Source organism: Bombus bifarius, unplaced genomic scaffold, assembly GCF_011952205.1.
Source record: "Bombus bifarius isolate JDL3187 unplaced genomic scaffold, Bbif_JDL3187 scf7180000009125, whole genome shotgun sequence".
NCBI lineage: Eukaryota > Metazoa > Arthropoda > Insecta > Hymenoptera > Apidae > Bombus > Bombus bifarius.
This window is the reverse complement of record NW_022884914.1, coordinates 813,208-828,931: the sequence shown is the minus strand read 5'-3', so window position 1 is coordinate 828,931 and position 15,724 is coordinate 813,208. Positions and strand designations below refer to the sequence as shown.

The 15,724-nt window shown below is 31.8% G+C and overlaps 1 protein-coding gene across 4 annotated transcripts in view; it reads right to left on the bottom strand.

The window, feature by feature from the left end:
• Positions 1-7,854: 7,854 nt before the first annotated feature.
• Positions 7,855-15,724, bottom strand: part of LOC117213605 (potassium voltage-gated channel subfamily KQT member 1) — a 69,632-nt gene continuing 61,762 nt past the window's right edge. For all 4 annotated transcript variants that reach the window (XM_033459089.1, XM_033459090.1, XM_033459092.1 and 1 more), the window contains 2 exons: positions 10,618-10,740; positions 7,855-9,667 (listed from right to left, as the gene is read on the bottom strand). In XM_033459089.1, coding sequence (XP_033314980.1) covers positions 9,566-9,667; positions 10,618-10,740 — 225 coding nt within the window. In that variant the 3' untranslated portion in view covers positions 7,855-9,565. The remainder of the gene's footprint in view (positions 9,668-10,617; positions 10,741-15,724) is intronic.

Sequence of the window (15,724 nt, the reverse complement as noted above, 5' to 3'; positions counted from 1 at the left end):
ACTGAGACAACAAGAATAAATTTACTTTTACAAAAATATGAATTTACGAAATGTAAGATTCGGTGTGACTTAATAGTCTTCACTTGCTGATTTAATATACAAACCTTTACATGTTATAATTTTCAAATTCCTAAATCTAGCGAGTAATCGAAACTCTGTAAATGTTATATTTCATGTACGTACTACAGAGAATCTATATTAAGAAGAATTAACCTACGACATAAACATCATTTTGCAAAACGATGTTCTTTCCATACAATTTACTGTTAAAGTTTAATTTTATTTCGAAAATGCCACTGAAACAAAAGACGAATTTTAGGTACAATAAATAATTGACAATATTAGAATTCTGCGAATATTCTTGTGTTTCGATCACTATGGCTGCTGCATTTTTGAATTAGATTTTCGAACAATTTCCAACACGATCCAAGCTTTTGAAGTTAGACCACGCCAGCCGTGAGGCGAACTTAATTCGAAAGATATAATTTAATATAAAGCTTAAATTCGATTAAATTCGTTCTGTGACAAAACATTTTTATGTCCATCCTTTGTAGGACGCGATATTGCAATTATCTAGCGTAACACGTAGCAAGAATTATAATCTGCTTATTTATTACTTTATTCTCTAGCGAGATTGATTGTGACGCGATGTAAAAACGCGAAGTAATTTCGAACTTTCGTGAACTAATTAAAACGATGTAAGATTTTCAAATTAAACAGTTTCATAAACAAAACTTCTCTGTTTCTAGACGAAATAGGTAGAATTAATTTTATTGGGTCAAATTCTCAGTGACATACGCTATAATTTTGTGAAAAGCAATAACAACAGTTAACGCTAATTATTGTTTGTTGTTTTGATACTGAGTTATGAGGATTTACAAGAAACGACGTTTCAGTATTGCTCGCTTCATTTCCTCTACAAGATTTTTTACTTTTCGTTCGATAGCAACAAGTATATATGTAATTTCACAACACTTGTTACTGTGATTACGTTTAAATTGAAAACTAGAAAAAAGAAACTACCACTATTTCTAACTGTCATAAAAGTGTTAAGGATCCAATAGCATGTTTTATTTTAGAAATTGCGAGCAAATAGAGATTAATCGAAAGGACGAAACTGGTTCGTTTCTGCTAAGAGAAAGGAAAGAATTTCGACTAAAGGTTATCACACGTTCTAATTGCGAACTGCAAGAACTTTTGCAAAATTTGTTGAAATTTTAATTCGTAGATTTAATCTTTTCCCTGTTTATACACGCTACGATGCCATTTTAACACATTGCGTACGGAGCTATTCTCAAATTTCTTTTCCAAAAATTTTGAAAAAAGCTGTGATCATAATTCATATAAAGTATGTGTGTAAAGGTTTGCAATATAAGAATATTATATAAAAGTATTGAAAAGTATTGAGAAAAGAATATTGTATAAAAATTATTTTTTGTCGTATTACAGTATATGTATTAGTATTATTGTGGGCGTATCATAAGATCAAATTATCGAATGATACACCTGGAAACATGGATATATTGGAAACTACGAAGAGTAGTATACTATACAAACGTATATACAAATGGTTTTCAAATCCATTGCAACTTTAATCAATCTTTCTCAGCTTTCAAAAACAAGAATTTGTTGAAAAACAAAAAATTTTGCTTAATTTAGCTTGGACAAAATTAAATAAATTTCGTCTAAGCTGTAACTAGACAGTTGAATGTTAGTCCACTCTCCCTTTTTTTTTATTAGAATTAAATTCTTTTTTCATACCAGCTGTCTAATGAAGATCAACGGTATTTCAACTTGCTACTATGCCATTGTTTCATTTGATTTGCATGTGATTATTGAATAACGTCAATATTTTCACTATGTGAAATCGATCTAGCCTTAAATATGCAGTGTAAAATTTTAATATTGCAAGATCAGTACGCAATGTATTAATATCGTAATTATCGTATTATGTTGAATTATAACTCGCGTAATACGAGTACATCCGAGATATCTTAAAACCACGATTTTAACGCTTTGCGCTCAATTTTCTAATTCTACTATATAATCTTTTTTATAATTTTCTTTTTCATCTAGAAATATGCATTCATTAAATGTCTTTTCCTTCGTTGAAAATAAACTCGGAAGAACCCGATGGTATGAACAAAGATCGAACATATCATTGTTGTTTATTCAATTGTTAATTCCTCAGTGAAATGAATTTTTCTTTTAAACCGCAACGAAGATTACATTTCCTGTAGATATCACATTTTTGCTACGTTTAAGTTAAAATTCATTCTTTGTAAAACCGAGAGGCAACGTGTTAAATAAAAGTTACATTCTATCTCGTTTCAACCGAATATCCGCGAATAATTTTGTATAATTACACGAAGCAAAAGCGTCTATGTACATGTATATCTATTTATACATTTTACGATATATACGTTACACGTACACTATTAACAATCGTATTACATGTATTTTCGGCCGATTCGCGAACACTACTTGCCTTTCAAGATCCTCGCCATAAATGTTCTACAATTTTTAACAAAGCTATAAATACAACGTATCAACCATGTAAAAGTTGTAAAACATTATCACGACTGTGATAATATATATTTTTATACATATCCTTTATAACATTTCTTTACAATTCGCAAAAATCGTCTCTCTATGCTCGGAGTATATAACGAGAAACATGTTGAATTTTGCAAACGAAGATACAACCTACTTCTCAAGCACATTTATGGTAAAGATTTGTAGACGATTCGATTAAAAAATAATTGGGAAAGTTTTCCTGATTTCACATGATTTTTAAGATTGAAGTTTAAGATAATTTTTATTTCTTTTTCTTATGCTTTTTTTATGTTCTTTCTTTTCTTTAATCACTATGGTTTTGATGAGCGTCGATTAATACTACCTTCCTATATGAATAAACATGATAATATTTATACGCAATTTGATTATATTCGAAGTCTCTTAAATGTTTTCTATTGTAATTAGCAGACATTACGGTGGTCCAGTTAAAATGTTGTACAACGAAAATAAGATATACCGTTGTGAGTATAATTTTTGGACGCTTCGATTGCCCGTGTTTCGATCCTTCTTTTTGTACAAATTCAGATAAAATTATTCGTATTGACCCTTATGACTGCAATAGTAGATAAGTAACGTGACAACAAAGTGAAAATGCAATTATATCGTTATTTACTAGTACATACTCGTAAGTTATTCAAGAGATATATGTTCAGGAAAAGAGGCCGTATGAGATAGATGGCTAATTCGCGTGACCAATCCTGGACAATGTTGACATTTTATTGTTTTTATCAAGTAACTGAAATAAATAGAAGTGTATAATAAATATATACTTATAAAATATATTATACCGATCCATGTTTCAACTGAAAATTAAACAATACGAAAACCATTGATAATTTATAACACTTTGCTTTTCATATTATCGTAAAAAAATTTCATACAAATTTAAACGTTTTAATTTCCTTCTTGTATAGTTTACGTTATAGTAAAGAAAAAAGGAAAAGCTTAATAAAAAAAAAAAATATACATATAAAATTATCTTTGTATGTTTGTCAGATTTCTCAAGTTACTTAAATTTGACTCAATGGGTCAATTTGGAAATTATTGCAATGTCTAGAATCTACCCAGTACCTATCTAGTACGGGTTCTCATTATGATCCAAAAACGTACCTCGAGTTTCATCCCTTAAAATTCATCACTTATATAACTTTTTGGTTTAAACTTAACACGATTCTTTCACGCTGTTCTCCCGAGATTATCAGTTAATTTATAATAAATGTTCCCAGAGTATTCTCATAGAATCGAAAAATCGTGTGTTCCAACATTGATTATTAATCATTGTTCACAAAGAGATTTTATTGGAAAACGAAATCGTTAATGTTTATATACTCTTTACGCGCGTATTCACATTATTGATTGTCTCTACTTGTGGTCGGCAATATAATAATCGAGTGATTTTTGAAATTCATAAACTCTTAAAACGTTCTCTTGAAACGATCGATTGAACCGACTCGATTTTAGGATTAATGACATAAAAGTTTCGAGATCCTAAAAAACGTTTCTCGTTGAATTTTTATCAATACAAAAAATAATCTGGGTAGTATGGGAGTATTATCATCATAATATTTTTTTGTTTATATTGCATGAATAAAAAATTAGGTTGCATCCTCAAAACTTTCGCAGTAACGTTACTTTCGAACAATATTTGTATCCTCTTAAACAATAATTTCTTCGCGTATTCTTCATAAAATATTTCATCCATAAAACACAAGAATTGCACGTATACCTCCTTATTTCTGATTACTTTTTTAATTGCAATATTTAACAATTCTTTTGCAACATAACGCGTCTTTTTCAAATATTTTTCATCGTCATATGAAAGCATGAAGATTGTTGCGTACAGAGATATTGCTATTTAAGAATTGCTTTCGAGATTTAACTTCACACTCCTTTCGTACAATTTTCTCGATTCTTCCCCATAATCTTGTCTCTGTGAATTATTATTTACACATGTTTATTTATGAATTATTAACTTGCTTTATTCTTATTTGTATACTTATCCAACGAGAAACGTTTCATTGTCAGGGACGAAAGAGACTAACGTCGAGCGACTTTGCATTACGAAATTGAAAAATTCGTGCTGTACCTTCGGAGCGTACCTACATGTATGTATATATTGCCATTATAATATAGTTCAATAGTCCTACGATATCTCCTACGTTATTTATAACGCTATCTTACACCTAATTCTATCGTTGATATTATTAATTAGTTGCGTTATAGTGGAATTAGTCGAGTGAGAGGCACCATAGAATCTTTATATCGTAGAATCTTAATACGTTGGAGCACGTTTTACAGAGTATTTTTCCGTTTCCATTGAAGTGTAGCAACGTTTTCGAAGCTACTTACAAACCGAAAAATCTACCACAATGACAAGAAACCGAATTATGATCATAAAAATAAGCATTACATAACTTAATAATTATTAATGGTACATTTACGATCGATTGACTGGAATATGTTCGTCTTAATTGGACAACTTATATATTACGATTAGATAGTCGACTATAAAAGAACGAAAACTCTTTAACAACATATATTTTACAATTTTCTTCGTTATCCTGTTAATTTTATCATCCGAAATAATATTTTTACATCTACAATTTTTTATATATCCAATTGCATTCGAGAAATTAACTTCCTTGAAAAATTTTTAATGATACTAAAAAGATACTCGATTCAAAAATACTCCTAAAAAGCTGCTTCGTTTAAGTTATATATTCTCGCTATATATTCATATGATATCCATATGTATGTATTTATATATATATATATACAGAATTGCGTTACGTTAGACTCTAATAATAATATAGTGAAGACGATAGATATATTCAGTGCAATATTTCGCCCGATTATGTACGTAATCCTAGTTATCAAGAAACTGGTCCGTCCCGCACAGAGATCGATTAAACTGAAAAATTTTCGTGCATTTCCAAAGCACACGTGCGTCTCAAAGAAACGATTCGCAGAAGATGCCGATTTGTTTTACCATTCGAATGTATAACGATATCCTCTCTTTCTTGTTGATTTAATTAAATTCAAACCGAAATGATCGAGTATGAAAGAATTGATTTATCACAGATTCATTTACTGTATCTTTGAACATGGATACATTGCTTGAAATCTTGAACTGAAAAATTTTGATGAAGATTTCTTCTTTTTTAATTATATGATATAAATTATTATTTTGTTCGAATAAATATTTTAATCACCTTTAAGCGAAGCGAGGCTACTTAATTTCGTTAGCCGAACTTTTGATTTAAATTACACGTATCAAATAAAAAATATTATTAAATATTTAAAAACTTATCAAATAACAAATAAAAAAATAATTGTTATTATAATTCATTGGTAAATTGCAATAGAGAAAGGAAAAAGGAGCAACGAAGATAAGTACTATACAAAAAAAAGAGATGCTCTATAATTATTTCATCTTTTTGAAACTTATTTGAGTTCTAATTATTGTTTAAATAATGAGCCCAGAATTTTTATAGCCATAAATAAAATATAACCTTTCCTTTACACTCGAATGGTCATTGAAAAATAAATAATAGACAGAAAAATGCTTCTTGTTGTACGACATACGTATGCACGCACACGTCTCGAATCGCTTAGAAATTAGATGTGAATTTATATATAATATTTTACGGTGTCAGTAACATTACAATTCGTTATATGCCATATTCGATAGCCTACGTAGAAAATATAAATGTATTTATACATGCAGAATATAATTCGAATTTCTTTTTCTCTTTCTCTTTTTATTTTTATTTCTGCAATATTTCCACTATCACTATTCTTTCGTCTCTTGCGTCCAAGTGCACAATCCTTCATGCATTTTCGAACAACATCGATATAAGATATTCGTGGCGTGATATAAATATCTGAGATTGTACAAATATGTTAGAAAATGTATTGAATAAAATTTTTTGAATATTTGGACGTTCTTAATCAGAGATTTATAAGGCAATAATTCTCTAATGTCTCTAACAGAGACAAAAAGATTTAATGAAAGTAACAATTAAGAAAATTAAATATCCATCAGTTAATATTGCTCTCTTATATATTTTCTGTCGTGTTTCAGAACAGTTTTCGTATATAAGATGGTGCCGAGAAAACTTACTTCATTCTATTACAGTTTGGATCTGTGAAAACCAAATATTTGTCAGTAAATCACGACTATGAATGTTGGAAACCAATTCGAAATAAATATTTTAAATGATTAAACTATTAAATTTTACGACAGATTTTATGACAATTCATGAGAAAAGATAACGTTTTTCGTAATTTCCAGCATCGTTTTTACATTAAGACATATTCGCACAAAACTTGCGGAGTGAATTAAAAACCACGAATACCCTATATAGCTACCAATTCTACATTTGCATCAAAGATCATTTAGGAGAAGATGATATTTCAACGATTTCAAAGTATAGATATATATACATGTATAACATTTTCACGTAGTCCGGCAAAGTTTGCGTTAGAAATCGAGAAAAAATAAAGAGAAAGAAAGAGATAGCGAGAGGGAGGGAGAAAAATGTTCGTTTCGAGCAAAAGTATGTATAGAACTCGACATCGCGTTTTTGTACAATGCGTGTTCCCGCTTATCGTCCACGCGTACACGCGGCTGTACCTCGATTTCCTTCTAACTAGCCTAGCAACAAGTTTTGTAAAGTCCGTGATTAATTTTAAGGCTTAATAATTGATCATTATTAGCGGAGACTAGAAGTTGTATCTGTATGTGTATATATATACACACAAGCACACATGCACGCGCGCAAACACACAATGTATATAATAAGTATATTATTCTATATATATATATAATATATGTATATAAGCCTATTTATAGAGATATATCTTGTCTAGGAAGTTTCTCTTTATTTGCTTATTGTTCCTCTCTATTATTCCTAGTTGGCCCAAGTGATGTTCCCAATACGTTTGCGTCGTTTCTCCGGCGTATCGTCCCACGTAGCTCTTTTGAAGAAGCTTCTTCTATTTTCGGTTTTCTTATTTTAACACTTCCCCTACTCCGATTACCAACTTTTTTTATCACGTTTCTTTATAAAACACATATTTCGATAAATTCTTCAATGTTCACCCGCAGATCCGATTAATTCGACTCGTTCGGAATTTCGATCTCTTGGTTACAACGTGCGACGCGAAGAAACGCCGATCAGCCGAAGATCGACGTAGTGAATCGATTAAATCTCCATTAACACCAACGAAGAATCTTCTGTACCTTTTTTCTATTTTTATCCTTTTTTTAAATTCTCTTTATTTTATTCAATTTTTCGTTTATTTTCTCATTTCCAACGTTTCTAACGCTTCTATCAGCTTGGCAACTATTCCTCGTTCGTGCGAAGAGAATTATCGTTTCTGTGCGTTTAGCGTGATCGTTTCGCGAAGGCTATTCTCCGAGGACCATTGATTCTGCGTAGCGGAAGTATCCAAGTGACAACGTTTCCATCTTCAGTGAGCTTTCGTTCCCGTCCACTCATACCAATTTTCAATCCCTTTAAATGTGAACCGATTTCTTCCGGGAGAAGCGCGTCCTCTGGGCTGGGGAAAGCGAGTTCCTTGAATCTTTGGTGTTCTTTTTCTCTTTTACCTATCGACGAGGTGCGAACAAGTTTAAAGGAAACGATATCTTCCATTCTTTCTTCCCTTCTTTTCCGAGTTTTTAACGTTCTTTCTTCTTCCCTTTTTCTTTTTTGTCCTAAACGAGTTTTGTATGATCTTCTGATTTTGTGAATGCTCTGCTTCGATTCACCTCTATTCGTTTAGTTACAGTCCATGTTACGAGTCATTGAAAATTAAAGCAATTTTTAGAGTTTGAAATAATGGAGTTATCAAAGCTTCACTGATTCGATTGTAACTTCTTTTCTGTGTATCATCTATATTCTTTTCGATCTTTATTTCGTAAACGTACTTTATTTTCGGATTTATTCGAAAAATAAAACAAATTGTAGTTTCGTTCTATTAATCATTGCATCTTATTTCCCTTTTTCCTTTTTGGGCAGATATTCTTATTAATTTTATCTTCAAAGTAATTTTAACTAATCACAATTCTGACGTTCACGTTATATTTATTTATCTTGATGTTTTCACGATTCATATCAATTATATTCCAATAACAAGCAACAGATTATTCATTTACTCTTACTCAGTTAACATACACCATTTCTAAAATAAATCCAAATCTGTTTTTACAACTACCAATTGAATGTTTAATGACAGATTCATTCCTTCTTTAATTCACTGTATCTTCCTGAATTGCGTCTTAATTAGCCAATCAATCAACTAATCTATCTTTCGTTTTTCGTTTATTTCACAGCTTTCATTTCTATCAGCGGTTCTTTGCTGAAATTACTTTAAACCTTCGCTACCTTGAATGCATCCACCATTTCCTTTCATCCACGCCATTCATCGCTTTTTCCCATACTTTTTTTCAAATTCTTTACGATTCATCATTTCTTTCAATGCTCTTCCAAATCCTTCGCGATTCATTGCTTCTTCCAATATCCAGCCAAATTCGTCACTCCTTCCGGTGGTCTTCGAAATCCTTGATACGATTTATCACTTATTTCGATACTTCTCCATTCCTTCGCGATTCATCACTTACATCGATATCTTTTCGATTCTTCGCGACTCGTCACTTCTTCTTATATCCTTTCATCACCGGCGACAACAGTAAGAAAAGACGGGAAAAGAAAGAAGAAAAAGAAAACAAATGGGAGAATAATCCGATAAAACTGTCTGCGCCTGCAGTTTCCTTTGAACGTTATCTCCACCTCGGTTAGTGACGCGAGAAGTCTCACGAATCAGTAAATATGTGCCGTGCTCGAGGGCTATCGGAGACATCGATTCAGCCGCTTTTGCTGAGCATGTTCGAGGCGACGCTGGTTATGGTAACACGGGGCAAAGTCCACGGGATTGCTGGTGATCGCGAAACAGATGGCACGAGCTCGCCGGGGGCTTTCTGTTACACGTCGTCCTCTATACTCCTCAGAGGTATTTGTTGCTTTTGTGCCACTGCGTTCAGCACGTAGACCAGCTGGTCCAATTTCTTGTCTATCACGGACAACTGCGGACAGAAATGGTTTCCATATAAGAATCAATCTTCTCACTGCGACGCTTTGGATAGAAAAATCTCTGCCTTCTGACGCGAGATAGTTTCCTTTGGACTTTCTATTTTATTCCTTTTTTTTCTTTTTGTTTAATTTCATTTCAGAGATCAAGGAGAGAAGATTAATAGATCGAGTTTATGTTTTATATTTTTATATTCTTTGCTTTATATTTTGTTTCTCTTTATTTTTAAATCATGAAACGAGGTAGAAATTCTGAGAAGGAATCGATCGATGATTTTAGATTCGGTTAAATACCATTTATTACGGAGAATGTTATGACGGATTTAATCAAAGGAGACGATTAATAACATGATTCTTAGATTTCGTAGAAAAATACAAGGAGAAGATGGTTCAATCCAAAAGTTGTAACGAAAATCGTTATTAATTTTCCCCGAACAATCTTTAAAAGAGGAAGGAACAATGAAAATTTCAACTTACATTTAATGATACTCGAATTACATCTTTCTCGAATTCGTCAACTTTGAAACCCTTGTTATCGCATTATATTATTACGATGCAACTATCCCTGTTAATACGGTTGAATTGAACTCGAGTATCTCAGCACGATGTAAATTTAAACACGACTTAAACTTCCATTTAATGATACTCGAATTACATCTTTCTCGAATTCGTCAACTTTGAAACCCTTGTTATCGCATTATATTATTACGATGCAACTATCCGTGTTAATACGGTCGAACTGAACTCGAGTGTCTCAGCACGATGCTGCGTAGGCACCCAACAAATTGAAAATTATACCTCTCATTACATCTGTTTATCTGCAATCCTACAGTGAAAGGAGATATACTGTGAAAGACTAACAAATTTTCTTCCTTTCAAAATAGATAAGGGGAAATCAGCATTGAGGATGTAATGGAGCCGGAAAAAGGGTCACGACGGAACTCACCTGCTGTTCGACCCTGTATAAACGTGCACCTATAGTCATCGGTTTCACGTTGCCTGCTCGGTCGATTCCTGCTAGGTAGCTGCCTGGTTTGCCCAGGGTCTGGTCCAACCTCCTCTGCAATTCCTGTGAAAATGCGCAGGTTAAACGCTTAACGGTGTAATGTGGTATAAAATTAGAAACAAACGAGTTGTTTCTTTCGAATTTTATAACATAAATATTGTTTAACGTGAAGATATCAGACTTAATACAAGAGACGTATGTAATTAAATAAAGGGACGTAAGAATCGTTAATAAACTTGCGGATTTCTATACACTTATGGGGATTTTGAAAATACAGAAATGTACAGAATGCACATAAGATATAATACTCTGAAACTAGAACACTCCTTATAATATTTAATAACTAATACTTTCTGCTTAAGTTCTATTTCTTTAATATCGTTTATAAAAATATTCATTTGTATAAATATCCACTGTCTAGTTATTGACATGTTTTCAGAGTTATACGTGATACTTTGTTTTAATCACTTAATATCACTTAAAATAATTTAGTTATTCATTCTAAATGCGATACTCTGTGCAGTCTCAAGTAAGAGGAATTTAAAAGAAATAACGCAGTCTCATTTTATTTATATCTAATCTGTAATATAACTTACTTATAATATACCTATGGCGGTTATAGTCATTTTTCTTTCTGATCAATAAAAGTTTACTTGTTGAAAACAATATTATTTCGTATTTATAATTCTTGTATTCATAAGTCTCATAATTCTCTTTCTATTATCAGAGTATGTAATTAACTTGCGTTTTCCTATTCGTGGGTCGAATTTTCCCTCAAACTTAATATACAATTATACGCACGCAGAGACCGTGCTCGCTCAGAGACCGACATTTTGCCAGGCGTCGTGCTCAAGTACATCGTATTATGTATACATATACACGCACGCACAGGTATATATACATACATACATACATACACATCAAACGTATAATTGGATTTTCGAATGTGAATATTGCATTATCCGTTCATTATCCTGGATCGAAAAACAACATTCGATGTTCATACGCGCATTATCGAGCGAACGAAATTGATTGTGTTGTAGAAATGTTTAATTAGCCTTATTAATTAATCGTATTTCACGAGTAGCGAGCAACGGCAAATACCGTCGACTTGCTTGATGCTGGTGATAAATTAATGTTGGCACAGAGATTAGGAGAAATTATAAAGTAATACTTTCTTCAGGTCAATAAATATATTGTATAGTATATACATATTAGTGAAGATTATAGGGCCATCGAGTGAAAAAATAATACGAATAAAGCGTACACTGTTTGCAGTTACTAACACAAAAGAAACCGGTATCTATTAAACAAGCAATTTGTTGCAAATTCACACTCACTTGCACAGTTTAACGCGTTTTGTTTAAAGGTAAAAAATACATCACTAGCTTCTTTAAGGAGAATATTATATGTTACTGCCTTTTTACATAATATCAAGACCTAAAATGTTTATAATTATTCAAAGGTACAAAACTCTCGTTTTACACTTTCGTAAAGTTATTACGTTTCTTTGATTGTTGGCCAGTTTTGTATTGGACTGCGCTAGATTTGTATTAAATTATTTTTATCGATATCAGTAGATATTTACGATCAATAACATCAATCATTTATAATTTAATTATCAATAATTAATGAATCAAGGAATGTTGGTTATCTTCTATTTTCGTTATCAGGAATACCGTAGGTATATTATATGCAAGTTGCACAAAGTCAGAAATTCATAAAGAATAATTACAAGAATTTAATCCGAACCAATATCAATCCAACTTAATAATGTAACATATCGAGGTTCATCGTATCTCGGCACGCTATTGAAGATCTCAAAAATTGCAAAAACAATGAAATATTATCTGCCTATTATAACGATATAACAAATCAATGTTCGTACAACTACCATAATGTTGAGAATTATGTATGAGAATAAGGAAACGCCATCTTAGCGTGATACCGTGAAGGTTTAAGAATACTATCGATTTTCCGAATATATAACAAAGCCTGGTTCTCGCTCGAACAAAGGATGCCTCGTTCGCGTAAGCTGGATCAATATGATCGATGATTCGCTTTGAATAATCACAGTGTTCCACATCATTTCCGGATGAGTTTGTTATTCAGCATTTTCGACTCGTTTCAACGCTAGGAAAATCAGAACAAATTGTAGATATCCTTTTTCGTAGATAACAAGCGTCGGATCTACGGTAATGAATTTCGTTGGCTTCGTTAAATTTTTTGTATTAATTAATCACGACAAAATAAATAGTTTTCGCGTGACGAATGGCTTAATAACGAAATTTTCAAATATGTGAGAACATATTGATTTATTCGAGAAGTTCGTAACGATGTTTGAGAAGGAATTTAACGTAATATATTTTTATCGAATACTTAGAGACAATCCACATTTATCGAATAATGTATGCATCATTTTTTATACCGACTTATATTTAATTTATATTTAATTTATACCGATTTCGGAACAGAAGGAAGGTATCTAAATTCCACATATATTTGTTCTTTTATGTATGTTCGTCTATTTCTGCAAAATGGCTTGACCAACCGCAATCATTCTTTTTTGCATTTTATAGGGCATATCTCCTGGTTATTTTTTGTCAACTAGTTTTTCCGTTGCAAAAATCCAATTTTTACGTATGTTCATCGATTACTCAGTATTAGATTGAGCTATCGGTATGAAACCTTTTGCATTTTCTTGTCCACCGATCGGCTCCGTTTGCAAAATTTCTCCAATTTGTTCGTTATTAACTATCGTTATTGTAAAGAATTCGTTCATTAATTTCATTTACTTGCGTTCAGCGATTGCTTTGTCATCGTTAGATAGATATCGAAATGATTGTACTGTAGCGACCTAGGCGAGCGCTTTGAAATTGCGTTTCTCAAGATAGGCTTTAACTCGCGTTTCCGTCGCAGGAAACGTTGTTCTACGTCGTTTTCGGCTATAAGTCTATCTTCATTGCGCAATGATTTGGGACACACTATTGAGTTATAAAAATATCCTTCCCTATCGCTGTTCATATTAATAATATCAGTGGCGCAGTACAGCTGATTTATTCTTTATTCGCATACAGCCAATACAATTTTTTATTCATTAGTAAGAATTAAAAATTGAAATAAATAATAAATAGATAGAAATAAATGACCGCCTAATTAATGACAGTGAAACCCATTTTACGTTGGCCTTGTAATATCTATCGTTTCCATTAAAAAATGTAAAATAAAAGATTTTTCTGAATTGAATGAATAGAAATGAACATAGACCATATATTAGATGCATTTTTAATTTTGCGTCACTTTCAAGAAGATTGCGATATATTTAATACACAAGTTATGTTTAGTAAATAAATGAATAATCTTAATCGTTGCTCCATATGTGTCTAAATAGAATACAAATTTTTTACGCATTTCGAAGTCGCTAATATATTGTTGACAAAAAATCTTTTATTTGTAGTGAACTTTCGTAGAGTAAGTTCACAAATCCTTTCCGAAAAGCTTCTCGAAATTTCCTGGCAATGAAATCCTCTGAATATTTCATGCAAGCCTCTAGAATAGTCTAAAATATTAAAGTCCTTGCTGTCGCAAAACTTGTAAAGAGCAGAATAAATGATAATGGAAGTGTATTATATTTGGAACGGATTAAATGTTAATCGATATTTCAAATAAATTTAATAAATTAGTATCATACAATTAATTAATAAAATATTATATGAAAAATTTAATCAAATAGAACTTGATACAATATCATTTTTTTTTATTAACAAGAACATTTGCCGAATCCTTCAATGCGGAATTTTAGAAGATACTTGTCATGCAACATTTCAAGAAACTTAAAACGCATCCAAGTCTTAACCATAATTCGTACAATAGTTCAATTAATTTTATAGCATCCTAATAGCAACCATCTTCTCATGATATATCGATATAATATATCAACGTTATATTGGCCCAATAATCGAAGAAAATATTCGCAAGCATAACGAAATAAAGTCATATTAAAGAGAAACGGTTTTCACTTTCTATTAATGAAGGGTTATCCCTTAAAACACGGCAAAGTTCAAGCACACGAGTATGATTGATACAATTCCAATTGGTTACGCTATTATGTCGACAGCCGATCACCTAACCTAGACCTGTCGTTCCTTCTATTGACAACTCCGTTGTCCCGTGGTCTGACATTGGCTTTATTCGCCCGCAGCGATTGGCAGAGACGTAATAATTGTCGACAACGCGAAATCTGCATTTCTCCGATGAGAAATGATACGCGACGTAGCAGCTGCCATTGTCTCTCAGCCGCAGCTCACAGCACGTTCTATCGCGAAATGCTAAACGTTACTCGCCTCGATGACCGATTTCTTTTTTTTTTTTATTCTCCTTGCTATTTTTTCTTTTCCGCTATTCTTTTTTCTTTTTTATTTTTGCATTTAACGGAGAATCGACGAGTATTCGCGCAGATGGCGATAAAGAGAATTTTCAATAAGCGTCGATACGATCCGATATTATTAACGAGTCCTTTTTTGTTACTTTTTCAATCTCTTTCTTTTTTTGCCCATTAATTAGTTTACTAGAGAAATGTAATATATTTCATTTCTCAAAATATTTGTCTTTTCGATAATTAACGAATATAAATTTGATTATGTGTGAAATTGATGTACGATCAGCGAAGAAAGAAATTATATTCGCATCTTCATCAGTGTTTTTCTTCAGTTAAAAATCGAAAATGATGCAACTTCTGATGTGTTGATTTTTGAATGCCATTGTTTCTGCTATCTTGTTTTTTTAATAAGATTTTGTCGTTTGATTTGACAAGTTATACATGCGTGATTTCTTAAATATTAAGATTGACGCTTTAAGGCCACAAAATAGCGAGAGAAATTGATATCTAAAATAGAAATAATTTAATTGGAAACTAATATGTTAGGAAAAAATGCTTTTCGAATAAAAAATATTGATGCGTGATATTATGTGATCTTTTCGTTTCTCTTTCTCTATTCATAACTCTTGTGTTTTTATTCGTTCGTGTAATGACGGAACTTTCCTGTTG